This window comes from Puntigrus tetrazona, chromosome 14 (assembly GCF_018831695.1).
Source record: "Puntigrus tetrazona isolate hp1 chromosome 14, ASM1883169v1, whole genome shotgun sequence".
NCBI lineage: Eukaryota > Metazoa > Chordata > Actinopteri > Cypriniformes > Cyprinidae > Puntigrus > Puntigrus tetrazona.
This window is the reverse complement of record NC_056712.1, coordinates 26,239,289-26,261,788: the sequence shown is the minus strand read 5'-3', so window position 1 is coordinate 26,261,788 and position 22,500 is coordinate 26,239,289. Positions and strand designations below refer to the sequence as shown.

Sequence of the window (22,500 nt, the reverse complement as noted above, 5' to 3'; positions counted from 1 at the left end):
TCTGCGTGTCTGTCTTTTTTCCTGACTTATTTGATCAGTCTTATGAATGATTATTTTAGGTTCAAGAGTGTGTAAGGATTTAGAAATGAGCAGAATATTACCGGTGTCTGACCCGTCCCTCCCGTGTTTGTGTTTAGTGTGTTTCCGTCTCCGGACCAGCAGGGCGGCGCTCCTCACGGCCCCATGGTGCTGAACACAGGCGGCTCTCTTCCGGATCTGTCCAGCCTGCACTTCCCCTCTCCGCTGCCGACCCCGCTGGACCCGGACGAGCCGGGATACCCGTCTGTGAGCGGCGGGAGCACGGGGAACCTGACCTGTACCCTGACCCAGCTGGGCATCCACAGCCCCAGCGCCTTCCACTCCGCTGGTGCGCTCCGCTCATGCTTTCCTCTAGAGATGCACCAGATTTCACCCATATCCTATATGACAATATATATATATATATATATATATATATATATAAGTCTCTCCTGTGTGGAAATTATAAGTAAATTATTTTTATTTTTACTTAGTTTTTAGCAAGAGCATATTTATGAAAATTAAGTATTATTATAATGACAGTACATTAAAGCTGTCCTTGGAGCACAGAAGCGGTCTTCAGCAGCACAGCAATAGACAACAATACACTTTATGGGTCAAAATATATATCTATGTATATACTCATTTTTCTTTGGATGTGTTTGTGTTTTTCTGCAGGTCTGCTGCCGTCTCTGCAGGGCACATCCAGTAATCCCTCCCTCCAGTCGTCGCTTAGCAACCCCAACATCCAATCATCTCTCAGCGCTCATTCGTTCCACAACTCGCTGAGCTCCGCCTCCCTCCACTCGTCGCTGAGCAACCCCTCCCTGCAGTCATCGTTAAGCTCCTCCCCCTCGCTGAGGTCATCGCTCAGCAGCCAGTCGCTGCAGTCTTCGCTCAGTAACTCCTCCCTCAGCGGCTCCTTCTCTGCTCTGCAGCCGCAGCCAAACTCCTCCCCGCGCAGACGAGCGCAGCTAACCCCGGTGACCCTGCCTGCAGACGCCCGCAGACACCACCCCAAACAGTTTTCACCCACCTCCTCCACCCTCAGCTCCATCACGCAGGTACACACATACTACTTCCACCTTCAGCTCCATCTCACACACTTTCTCCACCCTCAGCTCCATCACACAGGTACACACATACTACTTCCACCTTCAGCTCCATCTCACACACTTTCTCCACCCTCAGCTCCATCACACAGGTACACACACACTACTTCCACCTTCAGCTCCATCTCACACACACTTCCTCCACCCTCAGCTCCATCTCTCAAACACTACCTCCACCCTCAGATCCATCTCTCTCTCTCTCTCTCACACAGACAGACACACACACCTCCACCACTCTCATTGCCGTCTCACACACACACACACACACACACTCTTGTATTCTTACTCCACACATCAAATATTAAACGTTTTCTAGCGTGTTTCTTTAACTCTTCAGGTCATAGCGGCGTAACCTATTTCAGATGTGTACAGCAGTACTTACTCATTGTTTGATGGGTTTAATCTCTGGATGCTGGTGTGGATAGTTTAACTTCACTCAGTCCCTCAGATGCTGTGTGTCTCTGTCTCAGGGAGTGGCTCTGGACACCAGCAGGCTGCAGGTGGATCAGAGGTTGTCTCAGTATGGTTTTGGTCAGCAGCAGCAGGTCCAGAAGGGTCTGGGTCTTCACCTGCACAACATGCAGAACCTGCAGAAAACCTTCCAGATGCATCCGCTGAAGCGTCCGAGCCCCGGTCAGAACCAGAACCAGAACCAGAAGCCCAACCCCATGAGTTACAGGTCTGCAGACGCCTCGCAGCCGGAGCTGACCCGGTCTGAGCAGCAGAACCAGATCAGTCCGGCTCTCAGCGGAGATCTGGACCTGTACAACGTGAGTGACTGACATGCTGTATAATGTAGGATGTACAGGATACTTCAGAGAATACTGTTATTACAGCGGTACCTGTCCATAAAGATGACCGTATAACTGATCACTCATACCACAGATTGTGTTTTTAACTCCTGTGCAACATTTTGGACATTTTTGTCCTTTGCTTTTTTCCTTTTTAACATATATATTTGCCTGTGATATTGCCAACTGCATACATTTTGTCACAGGTGTGTATTTTTATTGGAATTGTACTATTTCACTTCCATTTTCTTTATTAAATCTGTATTGGACTGCTACATAAAATAGTTCCTCTCAGGACCGTAAGGACAAAAATGTCCTCATTGAAACCCATTAAAACTGCTATTTTTTAAATCACAGTGTAAAATGATGCCATTTTTGTTAATAGGCTTTCATTCTGTTGGCAAAGCTTCAACATTACATTTTTTTTTTTTTTTTTTTTTTTTTTTTTTGCTGTATTATAGAGCCAGGTGGAAGAATAATGCAGCTCTAATTGTGAGTGTGTGTGTGTGTGTGGATGTGCTGTTTGTATGTGTATCATAATGTGTGTTTTCTTGTAATATTTGAGAGAGAAAAGTCTACTGCAAACCACAAATCAGCCAGCAGAATTTTGGGAATCAAGATCTTGCTGAAAGCTAATTTTTTTGAGAGATCACCCCCAAATCGAATCATAACATGTTTATATTTTCTAGTTCAGCATGTTTTATAACACACACACACACACACACACACACACATTTTTCACTTTTTCTATTGATGCACAAAAATTCAGTTTGGTTCAATGAAGTGTGTTTCATTCATTCTGAGATGGTGCTTTGAGTCTAATCTAGTTGTACATATTACATGATAGTACACTACAGCAACCACAGACCAGTGTTAACATTGAGAACTAAAAACAGAGCTGAAATAGGAAACAAAAGATGACTAAGAAGAAAACTTTGCACTTATTGAAATAAAACCTTTTAGTGTTACAACAACTAAAACCGTACCTAAAATAAAATACATTAAAGTGGAATAGAAGTATACAAAAACAAGAATAAAAATGAGAGAAATTGTCTAAAACATAAACTTAAAAATGCAGATTTTAAATGTTAATGAATATTATGTTATGAAACAGCACTGGTCCAGACGTAATACCATGATATTTTCCCTTGTTTATGGTCGAGTGTCTCTTCTGTCTCGTTTAGGACACAATGTTCCTGAACTCACTGCTGGATGACCCATACCTGGGCCTGCAGATCCGCCAGAACCAGCAGGTTACACACTCACACTCACTCTCACGCTCTCTCACTTTTTCACTCACTGTCTTTCACACACACACACACTCTTACACACGCTCACTCACTCACACACTCACGCTCTCTCACTCTAACACACTCACGCTCTCACTCACGCTCTCTCACTCTCTTTCACACACTCTTTCACACACACACACACTCACACTCACTCACTCTCACATACACTCTCTCACACACACTCACTCACGCTCTCTCTTTCTCTCACTCTCTTTCACTCACTCACACACTCACTCTCTCTCACGCTCTCTCACTTTCTTTCACTCTCTCTTTCACACACGCTCACTCACTCTCACATACACTCACTCACACACTCACGCTCTCTCACTCTCTTTCACACACTCTTTCACACACACACACACTCACACTCACTCACTCTCACATACACTCTCTCACACTCTCACTCACACAGTCACGCTCTCTCACTCTCACACACTCACTCTCACACACTCTCACACACACTCACGCTCACTCACTCACTCTCTCACACATTCACTCTCTCTCAAACACTCTCTCTCTCTCACACACACACACACACACACTCACTCACTCACTCACACTCATGCCTGTGTTATATTTTCCGCATGGTCATCCGGACAGTGCAGGCGTGGACTCCTTGTATTTTTACTAGAGAGTGTATGGGGGTGATCCGCTACACCGATGTGTTCACTACACGTGCAGCAGATCGGCTTGAACATGTTTTCAAACAATGTAAAGAAACAACAAATAATTTCACGTCTGACTGTATTGTTTTCTCGACGGACTGTACGTGTTCGAGTAGAAATGGACTACCTCTGGTGATGAATTTCACTGCAACCTGATCCTAGTGGACTTGCGTACGCGGAAAGTATAACATGGGCTTTACACACACACACACACACACACACACACACACACACACACAGGTGTTAACCGTCTCTGTTGCTGTGATGTAGTTGAGTCTGGACTCTCCGCTGGAGGCGATGAATCGTGACGGGGGTTCTGCTGTGGTTCTGAAGGCTCAGAGCGGCTCGTATCAGGGTCATCCGGAGCTGCTGGACTCCTCTGAACCACAGATGATCAACCAGAACCAGAGCTACACCGACGGGCGACACACCGTGCCCAACATCATCCTGACCGGTGAGGGACTGTGTGTGTGTGTGTGTGTGTGTGTGTGTGTGTGTGAGAGAGAGAGAGAGTTTTTAGTGATATTCTTTATATTCTTTGTTGGTCAGTTCAAACTGATTAACTGATTTTTTTTGTTTGTTTTGTTTTTACGTTTAATAAAACCTTTTTTATTCTAAAGCTGTCCTTTTGTATTTTGAATACTGATAATGGATTTGCTAAATACGAAATAAATGAAAGTAAAGAGAAGTCACTGTAAATAAGTCATTCGTTACGGTTGAACTGAATCTTTAAAACGGAGGATTTTTTTTCAGGTTGAATTATGTGTTGGGCTCTGGTCTAGTCTAGACTTTATAGAATGTAAAGCATGCACCTGTAGAGGTGTTTTGAATTGTTTTTGCAAAATTCTCAATGTCAAAGCGCACATCATTAAAGATGATTTTATTGCAGACATAGGTGTATAAATGTCAGTGTATGGACTATTTAAAATCCCACTTTTGTCATGTTTTGTGATTTATATATAATATATGTTGTTGTTGTTGTTGTTGTTAAGTATAAATCAATTACAATAACTATTATTGTCATTATTATTATTATTAATGGTAATAAAAAGATTATAGTGAGAGACATTATTATTAGTAGTAGTATTATTACTAACTAAAAATAAAGATGAACAGAAAAAAATGCAATTAAAAATGAATAGAATACACTGAACAGCTGCTGGAGGCACAATATGTGTTCTTTAGCCACTAGAGGTCGCATTATCTTAACAATAACAAAACAAGGCTAAGACTCAAAGAAGGAGGATGTTCAAGGACGGGGTAACTTTTCATTTAGTTAACCTTGAACAGCAGCATTTGTGTCTGTGCTGCCATATCCTTGTCTTAATGTTAATGATAATACAGTTGTTCACTGTTTGTTCATGTTCATTCAGAGTGCTTTAACTGATAACAATCGATCGTGTGTGCGCGCGTTCTAGTGTGTGTGTGCGCGCGTTCTAGTGTGTGTGTGCGCGCGTTCTAGTGTGTGTGTGTGCGCTTTCTAGTGTGTGTGTGTGTGCGCGTTCTAGTGTGTGTGTGTGCGCGTTCTATAGTGTGTGTGTGTGTGTGTGCGTTCTAGTGTGTGTGTGTGTGTGCGTTCTAGTGTGTGTGTGTGCGTTCTATAGTGTGTGTGTGTGTGTGCACGTTCTAGTGTGTGTGTGTGCGCGTTCTAGTGTGTGTGTGCGCGTTCTAGTGTGTGTGTGTGCGCGTCCTAGTGTGTGTGTGTGTGTGTGCGCGTTCTAGTGTGTGTGCGCGTTCTAGTGTGTGTGTGTGTGCGCGTTCTAGTGTGTGTGTGTGCGCGCGTTCTAGTGTGTGTGTGTGCGCGCGTTCTAGTGTGTGTGTGTGCGCGTTCTAGTGTGTGTGTGTGTGTGTGTGTGTGCGCGTTCTGTGTGTGTGTGTGTGTGCGTTGTTCTAGTGTGTGTGTGTGCGCGCGTTCTAGTGTGTGTGTGTGTGTGCGCGTTCTAGTGTGTGTGTGTGTGCGTTCTAGTGTGTGTGTGTGTGCGCGTTCTAGTGTGTGTGTGTGCGCGTTCTAGTGTGTGTGTGTGTGCGTTCTGTGTGTGTGTGTGCGCGTTCTAGTGTGTGTGTGTGCGTGCGTGGTGTGTGTGTGTGTGTGCTGTTCTAGTGTGTGTGTGTGTGTGCGCGTTCTAGTGTGTGTGTGTGTGTGTGTGCGTTCTGTGTGTGTGTGTGTGTGTGTGTTCTGTGTGTGTGTGTGTGTGTGCGTTCTAGTGTGTGTGTGTGTGTTCTGTGTGTGTGTGTAATGCGTTCTGTGTGTGTGCGTTCTAGTGTGTGTGTGTGTGCGTTCTAGTGTGTGTGTGTGCGCGTTCTAGTGTGTGTGTGTGTGCGCGTTCTAGTGTGTGTGTGTGTGCGCGTTCTAGTGTGTGTGTGTGTGTGCGTTCTGTGTGTGTGTGTGCGGCGTTCTAGTGTGTGTGTGTGTGTGGCGTTCTAGTGTGTGTGTGTGTGTGCGTTCTAGTGTGTGTGTGTGTGCTGCGTTCTAGTGTGTGTGTGTGTGCGCGTTCTGTGTGTGTGTGTGTGCGTTCTTCTGTGTGTGTGTGTGTGTGTGCGTTCTGTGTGTGTGTGTGTGTGTGCGTTCTGTGTGTGTGTGTGTGCTGCGTTCTAGTGTGTGTGTGTGTGTGCTGCGTTCTAGTGTGTGTGTGTGTGCTGCGTTCTAGTGTGTGTGTGTGCGGCGTTCTAGTGTGTGTGTGTGCGGCGTTCTAGTGTGTGTGTGTGTGCGCGTTCTAGTGTGTGTGTGTGTGCGTTCTGCGTTCTGTGTGTGTGTGTGTGCGTTCTAGTGTGTGTGTGTGTGCGCGTTCTAGTGTGTGTGTGTGCGTTCTAGTGTGTGTGTGTGTGTGCGTTCTAGTGTGTGTGTGTGTGCGCGTTCTAGTGTGTGTGTGTTGCGGCGTTCTAGTGTGTGTGTGTGTGTGCGTTCTAGTGTGTGTGTGTGCGTTCTAGTGTGTGTGTGTGTGTGCGTTCTAGTGTGTGTGTGTGTGTGCGTTCTAGTGTGTGTGTGTGCGTTCTAGTGTGTGTGTGTGTGTGCTGTTCTAGTGTGTGTGTGTGTGTGTGTTCTAGTGTGTGTGTGTGTGTGTGCGTTCTAGTGTGTGTGTGTGTGCGTTCTGGTGTGTGTGTGTGTGCTGCGTTCTAGTGTGTGTGTGTGCGCGTTCTAGTGTGTGTGTGCGCTGCGTTCTAGTGTGTGTGTGCGTGCTGGTGTGTGTGTGTGTGTGTGGCGTGTGTGTGTGTGTGTGTGGCGGCGTTCTAGTGTGTGTGTGCGCGTTCTGTGTGTGTGTGTGTGCGGCGTTCTAGTGTGTGTGTGTGCGCGTTCTGTGTGTGTGTGTGTGCGCGGCGTTCTAGTGTGTGTGTGTGCGTTCTAGTGTGTGTGTGTGTGCGTTCTAGTGTGTGTGTGTGCGCGTTCTAGTGTGTGTGTGTGTGCGGCGTTCTAGTGTGTGTGTGTGTGTGCGCGTAGTCTAGTGTGTGTGTGTGTGCGGCGTTCTAGTGTGTGTGTGTGTGTGGCGTGTTCTAGTGTGTGTGTGTGTGTGTGTGCGTTCTGTGTGTGTGTGTGTGTGCGCGTTCTAGTGTGTGTGTGTGTGTTCTAGTGTGTGTGTGTGTGTGTGTGCGTTCTGTGTGTGTGTGTGTGTGCGTTCTAGTGTGTGTGTGTGCGTTCTAGTGTGTGTGTGTGTGTGCGTTCTGTGTGTGTGTGTGTGCGTTCTGTGTGTGTGTGTGTGCGGCGTAGTGTGTGTGTGTGTGTCTAGTGTGTGTGTGTGTGTGTTCTAGTGTGTGTGTGTGTGTGTGTGCGCGTTCTAGTGTGTGTGTGTGTGTGCGTTCTAGTGTGTGTGTGTGTGTTCTAGTGTGTGTGTGTGTGTGTGCGTTCTAGTGTGTGTGTGCGGCGTTCTGTGTGTGTGTGTGCGGCGTTCTCTAGTGTGTGTGTGTGTGCGCGTTCTAGTGTGTGTGTGCGGCGTTCTGTGTGTGTGTGCTGCGTTCTAGTGTGTGTGTGTGTTGCGTTCTAGTGTGTGTGTGTGCTGCGTTCTAGTGTGTGTGTGTGTGTGCGCGTTCTAGTGTGTGTGTGCGGCGTTCTAGTGTGTGTGTGTGCTGCGTTCTAGTGTGTGTGTGTGTGCGTTCTAGTGTGTGTGTGTGTGCGTGTTCTAGTGTGTGTGTGTGCGGCGTTCTGTGTGTGTGTGTGCGCTGCGTTCTAGTGTGTGTGTGTGCTGCGTTCTAGTGTGTGTGTGTGTGTGCGTTCTAGTGTGTGTGTGTGTGCTGCGTTCTAGTGTGTGTGTGTGTGTGCGCGTTCTAGTGTGTGTGTGTGTGCGTTTCTAGTGTGTGTGTGTGTGTGCGTTCTCTAGTGTGTGTGTGTGCGTTCTAGTGTGTGTGTGTGCGTTCTAGTGTGTGTGTGTGTGCGCGTTCTAGTGTGTGTGTGTGTGTGTGTGTGCGTAGTGTGTGTGTGTGTGTGTGCGGCGTTCTAGTGTGTGTGTGTGTGGCGTTCTAGTGTGTGTGTGTGTGTGTTCTAGTGTGTGTGCGTTCTAGTGTGTGTGTGCGCGTTCTAGTGTGTGTGTGCGCGTTCTAGTGTGTGTGTGTGCGCGTTCTAGTGTGTGTGTGTGTGCGTTCTAGTGTGTGTGTGCGCGCGTTCTAGTGTGTGTGTGCGTGCGTGCGTTCTAGTGTGTGTGTGTGTGTGCTGCGTTCTAGTGTGTGTGTGCGCGTTCTAGTGTGTGTGCGCGCGTTCTAGTGTGTGTGTGTGCGCGCGTTCTAGTGTGTGTGTGTGCGCGTTCTAGTGTGTGTTTGTGTGTGCGCGTTCTTCTGTTTGTGTGTGCGCGCGAGCGTTCTTCTGTTTGTGTGTCTGTGCGCGTTCTAGTGTGTGTGTGTGTGTGTGTGTGTGTGTTCTTGTGGATGTATCATCAGTACAGTGCTCACGGTCTGCTGTGTGTCTCAGGAGATTCCTCAGGCCTGTCTAAGGAGATCACGAGCGCTCTGTCCTGTGTCCCGGGCTTCGAGATGGACCCGTTCTCTTCGGACGACCCGCTGGGTTTGGGAATGCTGACCGACGGTGACCTGATGCTGGCTGACCCCGCCGTGGAGGACTCCTTCCGCTCTGACCACCTCAAGTGACTCGTTCACACACGCTTGAACCCTGAGCTTCTGCCCTTTAACGCTGCGCTTCTCAGACGATCAAAGCCGCACCGGCCACTTCCTGTTACAGACGACCAATCACAGCCACGTGCCTCCAGCGATCGCTGCTCAGGCGCTTCAGTCCCAGCATGCACTGCACCGCACCAGGTTAACGCAGAACCCACTCTTGAGCTTAAATCGATGTTTCGTTCGGATGTGACGAGTCACACGCTTTATTTGTTTGCTGTCTCGGCCAATCATGTGAGTTTGGGGTGGGGCTACTGGTCTGGAGATAATCATGTAACGTGATCGTGTTCAGAACAGCATGCTATCATACTGCAGTGTACTACAAACAGTGTACTGAATGCATGGAAGACAACAAGACAGATATCCCTTAGATTACAGTCAAATTAAGAGTAATATTGAGTTGTTCAAAGGTAAAGCAATTAAAATTGAAGTAATTGCTTAATGTGCTGTGTACTTCACTGTGTGAGTATATGCATGGTGTCATCTTACAGATTAGTATGCACTATATAGTGTGCAGTATGCAGTGAGCTAGCATGTTGTTTAGAACGCAGCCGTTGTCCGTGTCACATTAGATGCACAAGAACAGACGTTGTTTTGTCCCAGAATTCAGTCTGCTCGAGTCTGCTGATGATCTCTGATCCAGACTAACTAGTCTCCTCCGGTACTAGTTAAAGCAGCAGCGTTTGTCGCCGCATGCGCTGAACCACTGAAACAGTGTCGTAAAATGACCAAGTGTGTGTGTGTGTGTGTGTGTGTGTGTGAGTGTGTTTAGCGCGATCTGCACTCTCTTCTGCCTGTATTTGCACGATTATTCTCCTGAGCAAGGCCATATTCAGAGGAACACATATTTTTATGTAACGAAATACCGCGTACTATGAGATTTATTTTTAAATAAAGTTGCTATAGATGTTTTATGCGCATAAATGTATATTTGTATATGAAAAAAAACGTCGATCGCCAGGTGGATTGTGAATGTCTTCAGACGAATCTCAGAAGTGTAATCATCACAATTCACCCCCAAATCAAAGGGAAGGAGTTATAAAGTATTAAGTTTGTGGTTGTGGAAATGATTGAAGTCTAGAACTGGTTTATCACACACAGATCTCACGGCATTTTCATTGGACATTAATAAAAAGCTTATGGAAGCCGGTTTCTGCCGTAGAAATAAAAAGAATTAATTGCAAATTAAAAGTTAACATTTTTATCTCTCAGTTCTGACACTGACAGAAAAGAAAATGTGAGAAATATAGAAAGTTGCGAAAGATGATTTTATCGTTTCAATTGCGATAGAAAGTTGGAATCGCAAAATAAAATGTTGTGAGACCTAAACTTCAACATATGAACTTACAGTTTCAATTAACTTAAAACTTTAACAATTTCTGTGATCAGTGATTTTGGATAGAAAGTTGAAATTGCGATTTAAAACCGTGTCGGTAAGCCCCTCCCCTCGAATGCAGATGAGCCAATGGCAGTCGAGTATCGGTTGCATAGAGAGTAGCTTTCGGCTTCATAGAGAAACAGCAGCAGACCCAAAGATCGAATCGTTTTTATTTATTCGGTTTCCTGAATCCGAATAAAACGGAGCAAAATGTCACTATAAGCGTTCAACCTCACACAAATGAGCCGGGTGTCCTTCACTCGTTTCGTCTTTTGAGACGTGACCCTCCAGTTATCCACCGTATTCATTTTATAAACTCCGAGGACTATTTAGGCGGCCTTCTGTCTCCAAAAGTGTGCAGAAACAAAGAGTGATCGTCAAACAGAGCAACTCCATATTTGTCTGAGGGAGCAACGGTAACTAAGGGGGGCGGGGCTTGGGTCAGTCGTGATGTAAACACAGAGATGTGTAATAAACGGTTCTTTTCTGTATTCTGTGGAAACGGTCTTCTGTAGAAGCCGGTGTTGAATCGGATCGGGGTCGGTCTGTGATTAGAGGCTGGTTTCCGGGTGATGTTGGACTCGGCGCCGGACGCTGCTAGTTAAACATGGAGTCCGGTTACTGCCTGCAGGTTAACGAGCGTTAGTTAAAACACACGCAGGATGGATGAAGAGTGCTTTTGTCATCTGTTTTTTTATTATTATTATTATTATTATTATTTTGAGTTGGGATGAGATGTATCTGTCCAGAAAAGTGTTTAAAGTCAGCGTCCGAGGGTCGGTTTGAAATGTGGATGTGTTTTAATGTTACAGAAGCAGTGCACTGTTTCATCAGCTGTTGAACAGCTCAGGTCCGATAGAAACCTTGGAACGATGGAACGACTGAAAGCTTGTTCTGGGTGTCACGGTGTTAAACAGACCTAGCTTTTGTCTAGGTGTGAAAAATAAAAAAAGATGCAGATTCTATTTTAAGATGTACTTTTATGGTTTTGCTCTTAATTGTTTGTTCTTTTGATAACCAGGGAAGCCGTGTTTGTTGTAAATAATGTCCTGAAAGCGTAGGTGCTTCTGACGGAGCATTTTTATAAGACTGTATCCTCACCTTCTTTTACAAAAAAATAAAGAGTTTAAGTGGATGTGTGCATCGGACTCTGACTCTCTTCTTCTTTTATGACCATCACTAAGACGGTTATTTCATTTAAACACACATTCAATTGTGAAATACTGAAAACGGCTGTTTTCTCTGTGGATGTGTGTTAAAGTGCGATTCATTTCTGTGTTTTCAGCATCATTACTTCAGTCCATTCTTCTGAAATCATCACAATATACTGATTTACTGACCAGTTTATTATTTTTATTATTATCAATGTTAACAGTAAATCTTAATATTTTGTGTACATGTTTTCAGGGTAAACGAACAGCAATGATACTGAAAATCCAGCTTTGCTTGCTCAGAAATAAAGTACATTTCACACAGAAAAAATTATAATCGATAAATTTAGACTTTATATCGACTATAAAATAAGACTTTAATCGACTATAACGCCAGTAATCCGTACCTGTATATATATCCATACCATATATACAATAATTAACATTTAAAAGTCTGTCAAGTAATCATAAATAAAAAAAAAGCGCCTTCAGAGGCGCTGAGAAAAGTAACAGGTGTCACGTGATAGCAGCGTCACCTCTGAAGCGCGCCAGAATCTCAGCGACGACGCGGATAGACTTCGGTTGCTAATCATTAAAACGATTAAAATGATAACATCGTTCCTTCAGAGCGATGAAAAGCCGCATCTGCCGTCGCGCTGCTATTCCTGTCGGCGATGTAACGCGGCTCCGCGCCGCTAGGCGTCACTCGGCGCGTCGCGTCTGCAGCTGCGCGGAGCCTCTGCTCGCGTTCTGTCCGTGATGGCGGAGCGCGGCGGCGACGGTCGATCCTCGCAGTCAGACTAGAGCCCCAACGAGCCCCGGTACCGACAGGACCTAGTGACGGGATGAGCCGAGAACCGAACTGAGCCGAACCGAGCCGAGCGGCGCTGCTGAGGTGAGTCCCGAACCGAGCCGAACTCAACCGAACCGACGCGACAGATCGCTTTATTAAGATTGACAGCCGTAACAGACGCGTGTGCTTTAAACATGAGATTCCTGAAGAGATCAGGCGAGCCAGGTGTGTGTGTGTGTGTGTGTGTGTGTGTGTGTGTGTGTGTGTGTGTGTGTGTGTGTGTGTGTGTGTGTGTGTGTTATTGTGGACCGTCCGTCGGTTCTGACGCGGTTCTGAACACGGATCCAGTCTCCGGTGAACAGATGCGCGTTTCCTCATATAATGCACAGATAATGACTGAATGTCACCGGAATAACAATAACATTTGTCTAAATATCTGCAGTATTTTTAATAGGCCTCGTTTGTTTTTATGACATTTTTGTTGATCTTCATGACGTCGGTCGTATATTATTTTATTAATAATAATATCATGGTCTCTGGAGGACAGGAGCAGTCATAAGAGCACAGCTGTGTTTGTAGAAATACACTGCGGGAGTCAAAAGTATACATTTTTTATGACAAAAATAATCAGGATATTAAGTAAAGATCATGTTCCGTTAGGATGTACATTTCCTTCCGTAAAGTATATGAAAACTTTATTTTTAATTAGTAATATGCATCCTTATGAACGTCATTTGAACATCTTTAAAGGTGATTTTCTCAATATTTATATTTTTTTGCTCCCATATTTTCTAATAGTTGTGTCTCAGACCTCTTTATGGTTATATATATTATTATATATATGGATAGATATAATGACATTATATATTAATGAACATCATCATCTTCAGACAGCTCATATCAGGCAATATGTATATATTACCATGGTATTTTTTCATACCAACCCCAAGATTGTTCTGTTCTGGCATCTTGACTGTTGTGCTCCCCTGACCCCTGACCCCTGACCTCTGACCTCTGGCAGTTGATCTGGTGTTATGTAGTTAATATTAATTAATCGCTTTTTAATTGAATTTAATTTCTGACAGCATTCATTACTGAGACACATGTCTGCCATTTGTTTTGTGATATTTATGTATTGTATAATATTAAAAAAAATATTTAGACTTAATATTTTGGAAATTAACCCAGGAAAGTGAATATAAATTATTTTAATTTTAATAGAGAAATTGTGTGTGAAATTTTCTGAATGAAATATTCTCTACAGCCGGTATTTTTTTTTCACTGCATTTTTTTTCTTAGTTTTTTTTTGCAAGTGCACTTTTTTGTTTTAAATGTAATCTGGTAACAGTTGAATTATATTTAATTCTGTGCACTAGTGGAGTGTGTGTGTGTGTGTCTGTGTGTCTGTGTGTCTGTGTGTGTGTGTCTGTGTGTGTGTGTGTGTGTCTGTGTGTGTGTGTGTGTGTGTGTGTCTGTGTGTGTGTCTGTGTGTGTGTCTGTGTCTGTGTGTGTGTGTGTGTGTGTGTGTGTGTGTGTGTGTGTGTGTGTGTGTGTCTGTGTGTGTGTGTGTCTGTGTGTGTGTGTGTGTGTGTGTGTGTGTGTGTGTGTGTGTGTGTGTGTGTGTGTGTGTCTGTGTCTGTGTGTGTGTGTGTGTGTGTGTGTGTGTGTGTGTGTGTGTGTGTGTGTGTGTGTGTGTGTGTGTGTGTGTGTGTGTGTGTGTGTGTGTGTGTGTGTGTGTGTGTTCAGCTCTGACGGCATGTTCACACAGCTGCAGATGAGTCGAGGTGAAGGAGGGAAACTCTTGTGTTGAGCAGCGGTCTCGTTTGAGGAAGCGAGTGTTGAAAGTGCTTAGAAAGAGCTAAAAGCAGCGTGGACAGGAAACGCATCCTCAGCTCAAAGATGAGCAGAAACAGGAAGTGGAGTTTTCTAATGAAGACACCTGAGGTTGTGTGTGTCGCCACCGAAACGTGCTGCTCGACTCGATTCATCTGATAATATTCATCTGAGCCCTACATTCAGACAGGGTGAGTGCTGCTGCCTCGGGCTGTGTCTCAATCCATCTCGTGCTGCTCACGCTACACACACTACAAACACTGCTCATGCTACACACTACAAACACTGCTCACGCTACACATACTACAAACACTGCTCACGCTCCCTACACACACTACAAACACTGCTCACGCTCCCTACACCTACTACAAACACTGCTCACACACATACTACAAACACTGCTCACGCTCCCTACACACACTACAAACACTGCTCACGCTACACATACTACAAACACTGCTCACGCTCCCTACACATACTACAAACACTGCTCACGCTCCCTACACACACTACAAACACTGCTCACGCTACACATACTACAAACACTGCTCACGCTACACACACTACAAACACTGCTCACGCTCCCTACACGTACTACAAACACTGCTCACGCTCCCTACACACACTACACACTGCTCACGCTTACACATACTACAAACACTGCTCACGCTCCCACACACTACAAACACTGCTCACGCTCCCTACACATACTACAAACACTGCTCACGCTACACATACTACACGCTACACACACTACAAACACTGCTCCCCTCACGACTACAAACACTGCCTACACATACTACAAACACTGCTCAAACCCTACACTGCTACAAACACTGCTCACGCTCCACACACTACAAACACTGCTCTACACGCCTACACATACTACAAACACTGCTCACGCTCCTACACACACTACAAACACTGCTCACGCTCCCTACACATACTACAAACACTGCTCACGCTACACATACTACAAACACTGCTCACGCTACACATACTACAAACACTGCTCACGCTACACATACTACAAACACTGCTCACTCACACATACTACAAACACTGCTCACACACACTACTACAAACACTGCTCACGCTCCCACATACTACAAACACTGCACACGCCCCTACACACACTACAAACACTGCTCACGCTCCCTACACACTACAAACACTGCTCACGCCACACTCTCACGCTCCCTACACACACTACAAACACTGCTCACGCTCCTACACATACTACAAACACTGCTCACTCCTACACATACTACAAACACTGCTCACGCTCCCTACACACACTACAAACACTGCTCACGCTCCCTACACGTACTACAAACACTGCTCACGCTCCCTACACATACTACAAACACTGCTCACGCTACACATACTACAAACACTGCTCACGCTCCCTACACACACTACAAACACTGCTCACGCTCCCTACACACACTACAAACACTGCTCACGCCCCTACACACACTACAAACACTGCTCACGCTCCTACACACACTACAAACACTGCTCACGCCTCCCTACACACACACAAACACTGCTCACGCTCCTACAAACACACAAACACTGCTCACGCTACACACACTACAAACACTGCTCACGCTACACATACTACAAACACTGCTCCCTACACACACTACAAACACTGCTCACGCTCCCTACACACACTACAAACACTGCTCACGCTCCCTACACACACTACAAACACTGCTCACGCTCCCTACACACACTACAAACACTGCTCACGCTCCCTACACGCACTACAAACACTGCTCACCCTACACATACTATCACTCTAGTTATAGTACACATACATTACTATGACTCTATTCCTGTTTGATACTGTTGAGTGCTTTGACACAGTCTAAAAGCGCTATATACATTTTCATTGTTTGACTACTCGTACTATGCTTACTTCACTCATACTAAACACACTACTCATACTTCTCACGTTATCAGTACTCGTACTATACTAATTACTCTGCACACGTTACTCATGCTGCACATGCTACTCGTACTATACTCACTTTACACACACTTCTTCTCATACTGTTCTTCAGTGTGTATTCTCTACAACATACTACATTTGCTATAGTGAGCAGAACCAAAGAGAACACTGCTTATGTCCCCGCATCCCACAATGCAACAGCTTCTATTTTTAGCGTCTCTTTCCTGTCTCATTATTCACGCAGACTGACAAAAGTTAATGTTAAAGCACAAAGCTAATGTTAAATGCTAAATCTGGCTGCAGATCGCTGTATGAAGTATACGGTGTACACTAGAGCGGTTGAAGCTGTGTTCAGGGGTCAGTGAGGAGGCTCAGGACTGACTCTCTCTTCCTGTTTTCTGTGTGAATGGACTGTGGAGCACATTCACGATTGAGTTTGACACGGAGCGGTTCTGCTCGCATCTCTTTAATGTGTGTGTAAGAGCTGAAGTGTACTACTTTCAGTGTTCCTGTAAATGTCACGCAGGAGGACGTTCAAACTCCATCAAACGCTTTGAACATCGAGTAAAAAGCAGTACCCGAGTAACTCAAGTTTGTATGACGTTTTTTCCTTCTGCGACTTTGCAGAAATAGAAATGAGTAGAAATGAGTGCGTGGCTGGGAGGGGAAAACTTTGTGTCATGACACCATAAATATTCAGTTTCAGCTCTGGTTAAAGACTTATTGTGAAAATGATGTTTATATATGTACAGATTTGAATGTGTTCGTCATCTACAGATGTGTGTCCCTTTTCCTGAGGTTGAACAGTATGTGCTCAACTATTACAAAGATATAAAGAGAAGCCTTTCAAGTTTTAATAGTTCAAAAATATCCAGTTTCTTTATAAATGGGAAGTGAATGGATTGATCAGAACACGGAGGGTTTGTACACACACCACCGCTGTTCAGGAATCAGTTTCTGTCCTGCTTCCATGTGTCTGAGTGTGTGTGTGTGTGTGTGTGTGTGTGTGTGTGTGTGTGTGTGTGTGTGTCTGTGTGTGAGTGAGTGTGTGTGTGTGTGTGTGTGTGTCTGTCTCTGAGTGTGTGTGTGTGTGTGTGTGTGTGTGTGTGTGTGTGTGTGTGTGTGTGTGTGTGTGTGTGTGTGTGTGTCAGTCTCTGAGTGTCTCTGGAGTGAGTGAGTGTGTGTGTGTGTGTGTGTGTGTGTGTGTGTGTCTCTGTGTGTGAGTGAGTGTGTGTGTGTGTGTGTGTGTGTGTGTGTGTGTGTGTGTGTGTGTGTGTGTGTGTGTGTGTGTGTGTGTGTGTGTGTGTGTGTGTGTGTCAGTCTCTGAGTGTCTCTGGAGTGAGTGTGTGTGTGTGTGTGTGTCAGTCTCTGAGTGTCTCTGGAGGGATAAAGGCTCTTGGTCTGTCATTCTCCAGAGTCTTGTAGATAAACGTCAGCTTCATTGTTCTCAACAATATCTGATGACGTTTAGTTTTAAACTTATTATTAACAGAAACCATTTAAATTAGTTTAAAGTTAGCATGAACTGAAATTCTATGCTTTTTCCTATTCTTATAGATCTTACCGTGAAGCATTCATCAATTCATGTTTTTTTTTTTACTTCTTAATTGTAATTTTGTTTTAATATTTGACTTTTGTCTGTATACTGGACCCTAGTTCTTAACTAGAAGTGACCGAGTGGAAAGAAAGATAAAACCTGTCACTACTTCCAGTTCATTGTGACTTTAAATATTAAAACATTTATGTATTATCATCAATTTAAATACAGTTTTATGCTTTATTATAATTAATTAATATATAATATTAATTCAAATAAATTAAAAGTTCTACAAAAATTCTAAAATTTTAAAGTTCTAATAATAAAGTTCTAAAATTCTAGAATTATGTAATTTTATTCATGCACTTGCACGTAGAAATTTCGACTTAATAAAATGTTCTAGAGCTGTTCTAGAGTCAGACTCAAATGCTAATGTTGAGGAGGTGAATTTAAGAAACAGGATGTTGATTGAGATGTTTTACATCATTGACTATAAGCAGCGTTACTGAAGACATCACCCAGGTGTGTGTGTGTGTGTGTGTGTCTGTGTGTGTGTGTGTCTGTGTCTGTGTGTGTGTGTTTTCTGCGCTGCTCTGTGTTTGATTCTCAGTGACTTTCCGCCGGAAACACATCTCTGCGCTCTGATTTCTGAGCGGTTGAGCGCTGCAGAGGAAGTGAAGTGATGATAGTTTCCTGCTCGTGTGCATCAGCGATCACTCGTGTGTTTGAGTCTCATTCATGGCCCGATCTGGTGGCAGAACCGGTCTGATGTGGTTTGGTCTGGTCTGATTCTCCAGCGGTGAGTTACCCTGCTAACTTTCCTCGGGGACGTCCGGTCCTGAGGCGGTCGCCACGGCGACGCGTGTGTTTGATGATGTGACGGATGCAGCGAGTCTGTCATCCCCCGTCACCTGCTCAGTGACCTCTTGAGGCGGACAACACGTGTGTGTGTGTGTGTGTGTGTGTGTGTGTGTGTGTGTGTGTGTGTGTGTGTGTGGTGAGCAGGAAGGACAGTGTGTGCTTCCCGTCAGGAAATAACACAGAACGAGGGAAATTTTCATAGAATGATTCAAAAGTAGATCTGTACGCTGACATCAACCAGTGACTATTACTTTTGGTTCCATGTTTTAAACAACGAATGATTGTTTTGTTTTAATGCATTCTTGTGATTATCAGTGTCTTTGATTAAATGTTTGTATCACACACATTAAAACAAGAAAAGGAATTGTGTGTGTGTGTGTGTGTGTGTGTGTGTGTGTGTGCATGCTCGCTCCTGTTTGTCTGTGAGTAAATGTGTGTGTGTGTGTGCACGCTCCTGTGTGTGTGAGTAAGTGAACGTGTGTGTGTGTTTGTGTGCGTGCATGCTCCTGTGAGTCTGTAAGTGTGTGTGTGTGTTAGTAAAACCTGAACCTACATGCCCCTAAATGTTCTGATGGACTGCAGAGGGAATTGAGATCGGCTGCTCAGTGTTGTGTGTGTGTGTGTGTGTGTGTCAGGGCGTTCAGACCGGCGTGATGGCGGAGGAGCGCTGTCCTCAGCTGGTGGATTATTTCGTGGTGGCGGGTCTGGCGGGCGGCGGGTCTCCACTGGACGAGGAGGGTCAGCAGCGGGGCGTGAGAGCTCTGCAGCCGGTCACTGATCTGGCCGTGATCGCCCGGGGCCTCGGGGAGGACGTTCCTGAGGGCTTCACCTGCATCGAGAAAACACAAGGAGGCCATCCGGCCGAGCTGAGCGCTGGTCTGCTCAACAACACACACATGTTCCTGTGCTACCGCCGAGGACACGACAAACCGCCCGTCGTCGAGCTCGGGTGAGGAACACTCCTCCGATAGATGATATTTTACTGAGTGTGTTGATTTATGGATTTATGGGCATTCTTACCTTTTATAAAGCCTTTTTTCTGAACATGAGCGTTATCCTCAGTGAATCAGAATAATAAGACATCTAGGCGGTTATCAGGCAAATTAAATCAGGATTCGTAAAAATCATCTTTGCACAGCAGAGGAAACACAGAAGCTGCGTATGAAGAGGTGTTTAGATGCGTTTTGAAATATTTCACGTGAAACACTGAATACTGTTATTTGAAATTATTTAAATAATAAAATTAAATAAGTGTGCACATTTAAAATGCCAGCAAGTCACTGTTAATAAGTGAAGTTGCAGTTGAACTGATTCATTCGAACAGTTGATTCATTCAGGAACCAAACCACATAGTGTTCCTTAGAGACATAAACATCATAGGAAGGACAACATCAGAGGCTTGGCCCTTATCACTGTGTGTGTGTGTGTGTGTGTGTGTGTGTGTGTGTGTGTGTGTGTGTGTGTGTGTGTTTCAGTGTTCTGTACGAGGGCAAGGATCCGGTCCGGCCGGGGTGGCAGGTGATCGAGACGACTCCGTACAGTCGTTCTGCGAGCCTGAGCTCCGCCGGTCCTGCCACGCACCGCACTTTCCTGATGTTCCGCCGAGCGCCGGACTCACAGGCGTTAAACACGCTGGGCATCACCGAGATCTCGCTGCTGATGCCTAGCAAGGGCGAGACGGCGCCGCACACCTACTGCAGAGTGGACAAGAACCTCAACACCGGCATGGTACTGATTCACCGAGTCACTGATTCACCGAGTCACTGATTCACTGATTCACTCAGATGATCAAGTTTTCCTCATTTTTTCTCATTTATTAAGCACTGTCTAGTTTTGTTTACCTCTAAAAAATCTGCACATTTTGTTTCTTGAGCAGCAGATAAGCATATTAGAAGGATTTCTGAAGAAAGTTTCAGAAGAACTTTTCTACATTTGACATTGAGAGCATTGGTTATAATTTAAATATATTTTTGAGATGGAAAAAAGCAGTTTTACAGATGCTAGAAACATAGTTTTCCAAGGAAAGAAAGCACACCTAGGCTCCTAACTGATGAAGAAGAAAAATAAAAATCATTCTCTATAAATTCTCTATCCAGTTGGACCAGATAGTTTACACCGACTGTAGAACCTAAACTTGTGAGCACTATTGTGTGTGAGTGTGCAGGGTGTGAAACGAGTGCTGAGCTTGTAATTATGTTCACATCTGCTTCTCCTTCCTCTTGACACACACTTCAGAAAATACCATTAGTTGTGAGCTTCCTCTTCTGCTTTATTTGTCTTTCTCTAACTTTCGGTTTTTTTCCTGTTGGTTTTGATTGCTTGTGTGTGTGTGTGTGTGTGTGTGTGTGTGTGTGTGTGTGTGTGTGTGTTCAGTGGGGTCCGGCGCTGTATCTCTGCTACAAGCGTTCAGTGGCTAAAGCAAACGCTCTGGTGTATGAAGCAGGTGAGAGCCACAAACACACACACAATAATTAATGTTTCTGCATTTAACGTTGCATTCTATTAGTTTCTCAGTTTGGTGTGTATCTGAAATATAGAGCTGAGTATCATCAGCATAGCAGTGAAAGCTAACACCATGACTCCTGATAATATCTCCCAGAGGTAACATGTACAGGTTGAAAAGTAAAGGTCCTAGCACTGAGCCTTGAGGAACTCCATATTTCTTTTGTGATTGATATGATACCTCCTCATTTAATGCCACAAACTGATAGCGGTCAGATAGATATGATTTAAACCATGCTAAGGCGCTTCCTCTAATGCCAACATAGTTTTCTAGTCTCTTCAAGAGAATGTTGTGATCGATAGTCTCGAACGCAGAACTGAGATTCAATAGCACTAATGCACACACACACACACACACACACACACACACACACACACACACACACACACACACACACACTCTCACTCACTCACTCTCTCTCTCTCTCTCTCTCTCTCTCTCACTCTCTCTCTCTCTCTCTCTCTCTCTCTCTCTCTCTCTCTCTCTCTCTCTCTCTCTCACTCTCTCTCTCTCTCTCTCTCTCTCTCTCTCTCTCTCTCTCTCTCTCTCTCTCTCTCTCTCTCTCTCTCTCTCTCTCTCTCTCTCTCTCTCTCTCTCTCTCTCTCTCTCTCTCTCTCTCTCTCTCTCTCTCTCTCTCTCTCTCTCTCTCTCTCTCTCTCTCTCTCTCTACTGCTTGTCTATCTGGAGTTTTCAAGCACGTGTCTCTGTGTGTGTTCAGGTCTTATCAGCCGCTATCCTGAGGAGGATCTGGAGTCATTTCCGCTGCCGGACTCCGTTCCGGTCTTCTGTCTGCCGATGGGAGTGACGGTGGAGAGCTGGCCGCTCAACACTAAATACCAGCTGCCCATCTTCTCCACCTTTGTCCTGACCAGCGCCTCCGGAGACAAGGTCCGTCTCACGACTCAACATGTTCTCGACACCTGATGCTCTGAATGGGTCAAAAGTGACAGTAAAAACTTACTAATAGTCTAATTCCACAATTAAAAATTGAATATTTTATTCAACTAATATGCATTACAAAACATTGTGCGGCACAACTGTATTCAACATGATAATAATCAGAAATGTTTCTTGATCAGTATATTATTATTATGATTTCTGAAGATCATGGTCTCAATGCCACACACACACACACACACACACACACACACACACACACACACACACTCACTCACTCACTCACTCACTCACTCACTCACTCACTCACACACACACACACACACACACACACACACACACACACACACACACACACACACACTCACTCACTCACTCACTCACACACACACACACACACACACACACTATAAACCTGACGCAGCTGTGTTTATAAGTGCTGGGTGTCCGGTCCGAGGAGATCTGGTCTCAGCTGAGTCTGGTTTCTCCCAAGGGTTTTTTTCTTCATTCTGATTGGATGGGTTTTGGTTCCTTGCTTTGGTCTCCTCTGGCTTGCTTAGTTGGGGACACTTACTCTAAAAAAAGTGTATCTAATAATCAAAAAAGTATTAC

The 22,500-nt window shown here is 44.8% G+C and overlaps 2 protein-coding genes across 4 annotated transcripts in view; both read left to right on the top strand.

The window, feature by feature from the left end:
* LOC122357493 (CREB-regulated transcription coactivator 2) overlaps nt 1–11,501 on the top strand; it is a 16,965-nt gene extending 5,464 nt beyond the window's left edge. For 2 of the 3 annotated variants that reach the window (XM_043256899.1, XM_043256898.1), the window contains 6 exons: nt 138–367; nt 697–1,082; nt 1,601–1,900; nt 3,106–3,174; nt 4,149–4,332; nt 8,773–11,501. In XM_043256899.1, coding sequence (XP_043112834.1) covers nt 138–367; nt 697–1,082; nt 1,601–1,900; nt 3,106–3,174; nt 4,149–4,332; nt 8,773–8,948 — 1,345 coding nt within the window. In that variant the 3' untranslated portion in view covers nt 8,949–11,501. Of the gene's footprint in view, nt 1–137; nt 368–696; nt 1,083–1,600; nt 1,901–2,382; nt 2,416–3,105; nt 3,175–4,148; nt 4,333–8,772 lie in introns of those variants that run through there. The other variant, XM_043256900.1, reaches the window with a different exon arrangement.
* A 631-nt stretch (nt 11,502–12,132) lies between these two features.
* LOC122357499 (DENN domain-containing protein 4B-like) overlaps nt 12,133–22,500 on the top strand; it is a 26,770-nt gene continuing 16,402 nt past the window's right edge. Inside the window, exons 1-5 of the mRNA XM_043256905.1 lie at nt 12,133–12,399; nt 19,124–19,437; nt 19,964–20,216; nt 20,862–20,931; nt 21,710–21,879. Coding sequence (XP_043112840.1) covers nt 19,142–19,437; nt 19,964–20,216; nt 20,862–20,931; nt 21,710–21,879 — 789 coding nt within the window. The 5' untranslated portion in view covers nt 12,133–12,399; nt 19,124–19,141. The remainder of the gene's footprint in view (nt 12,400–19,123; nt 19,438–19,963; nt 20,217–20,861; nt 20,932–21,709; nt 21,880–22,500) is intronic.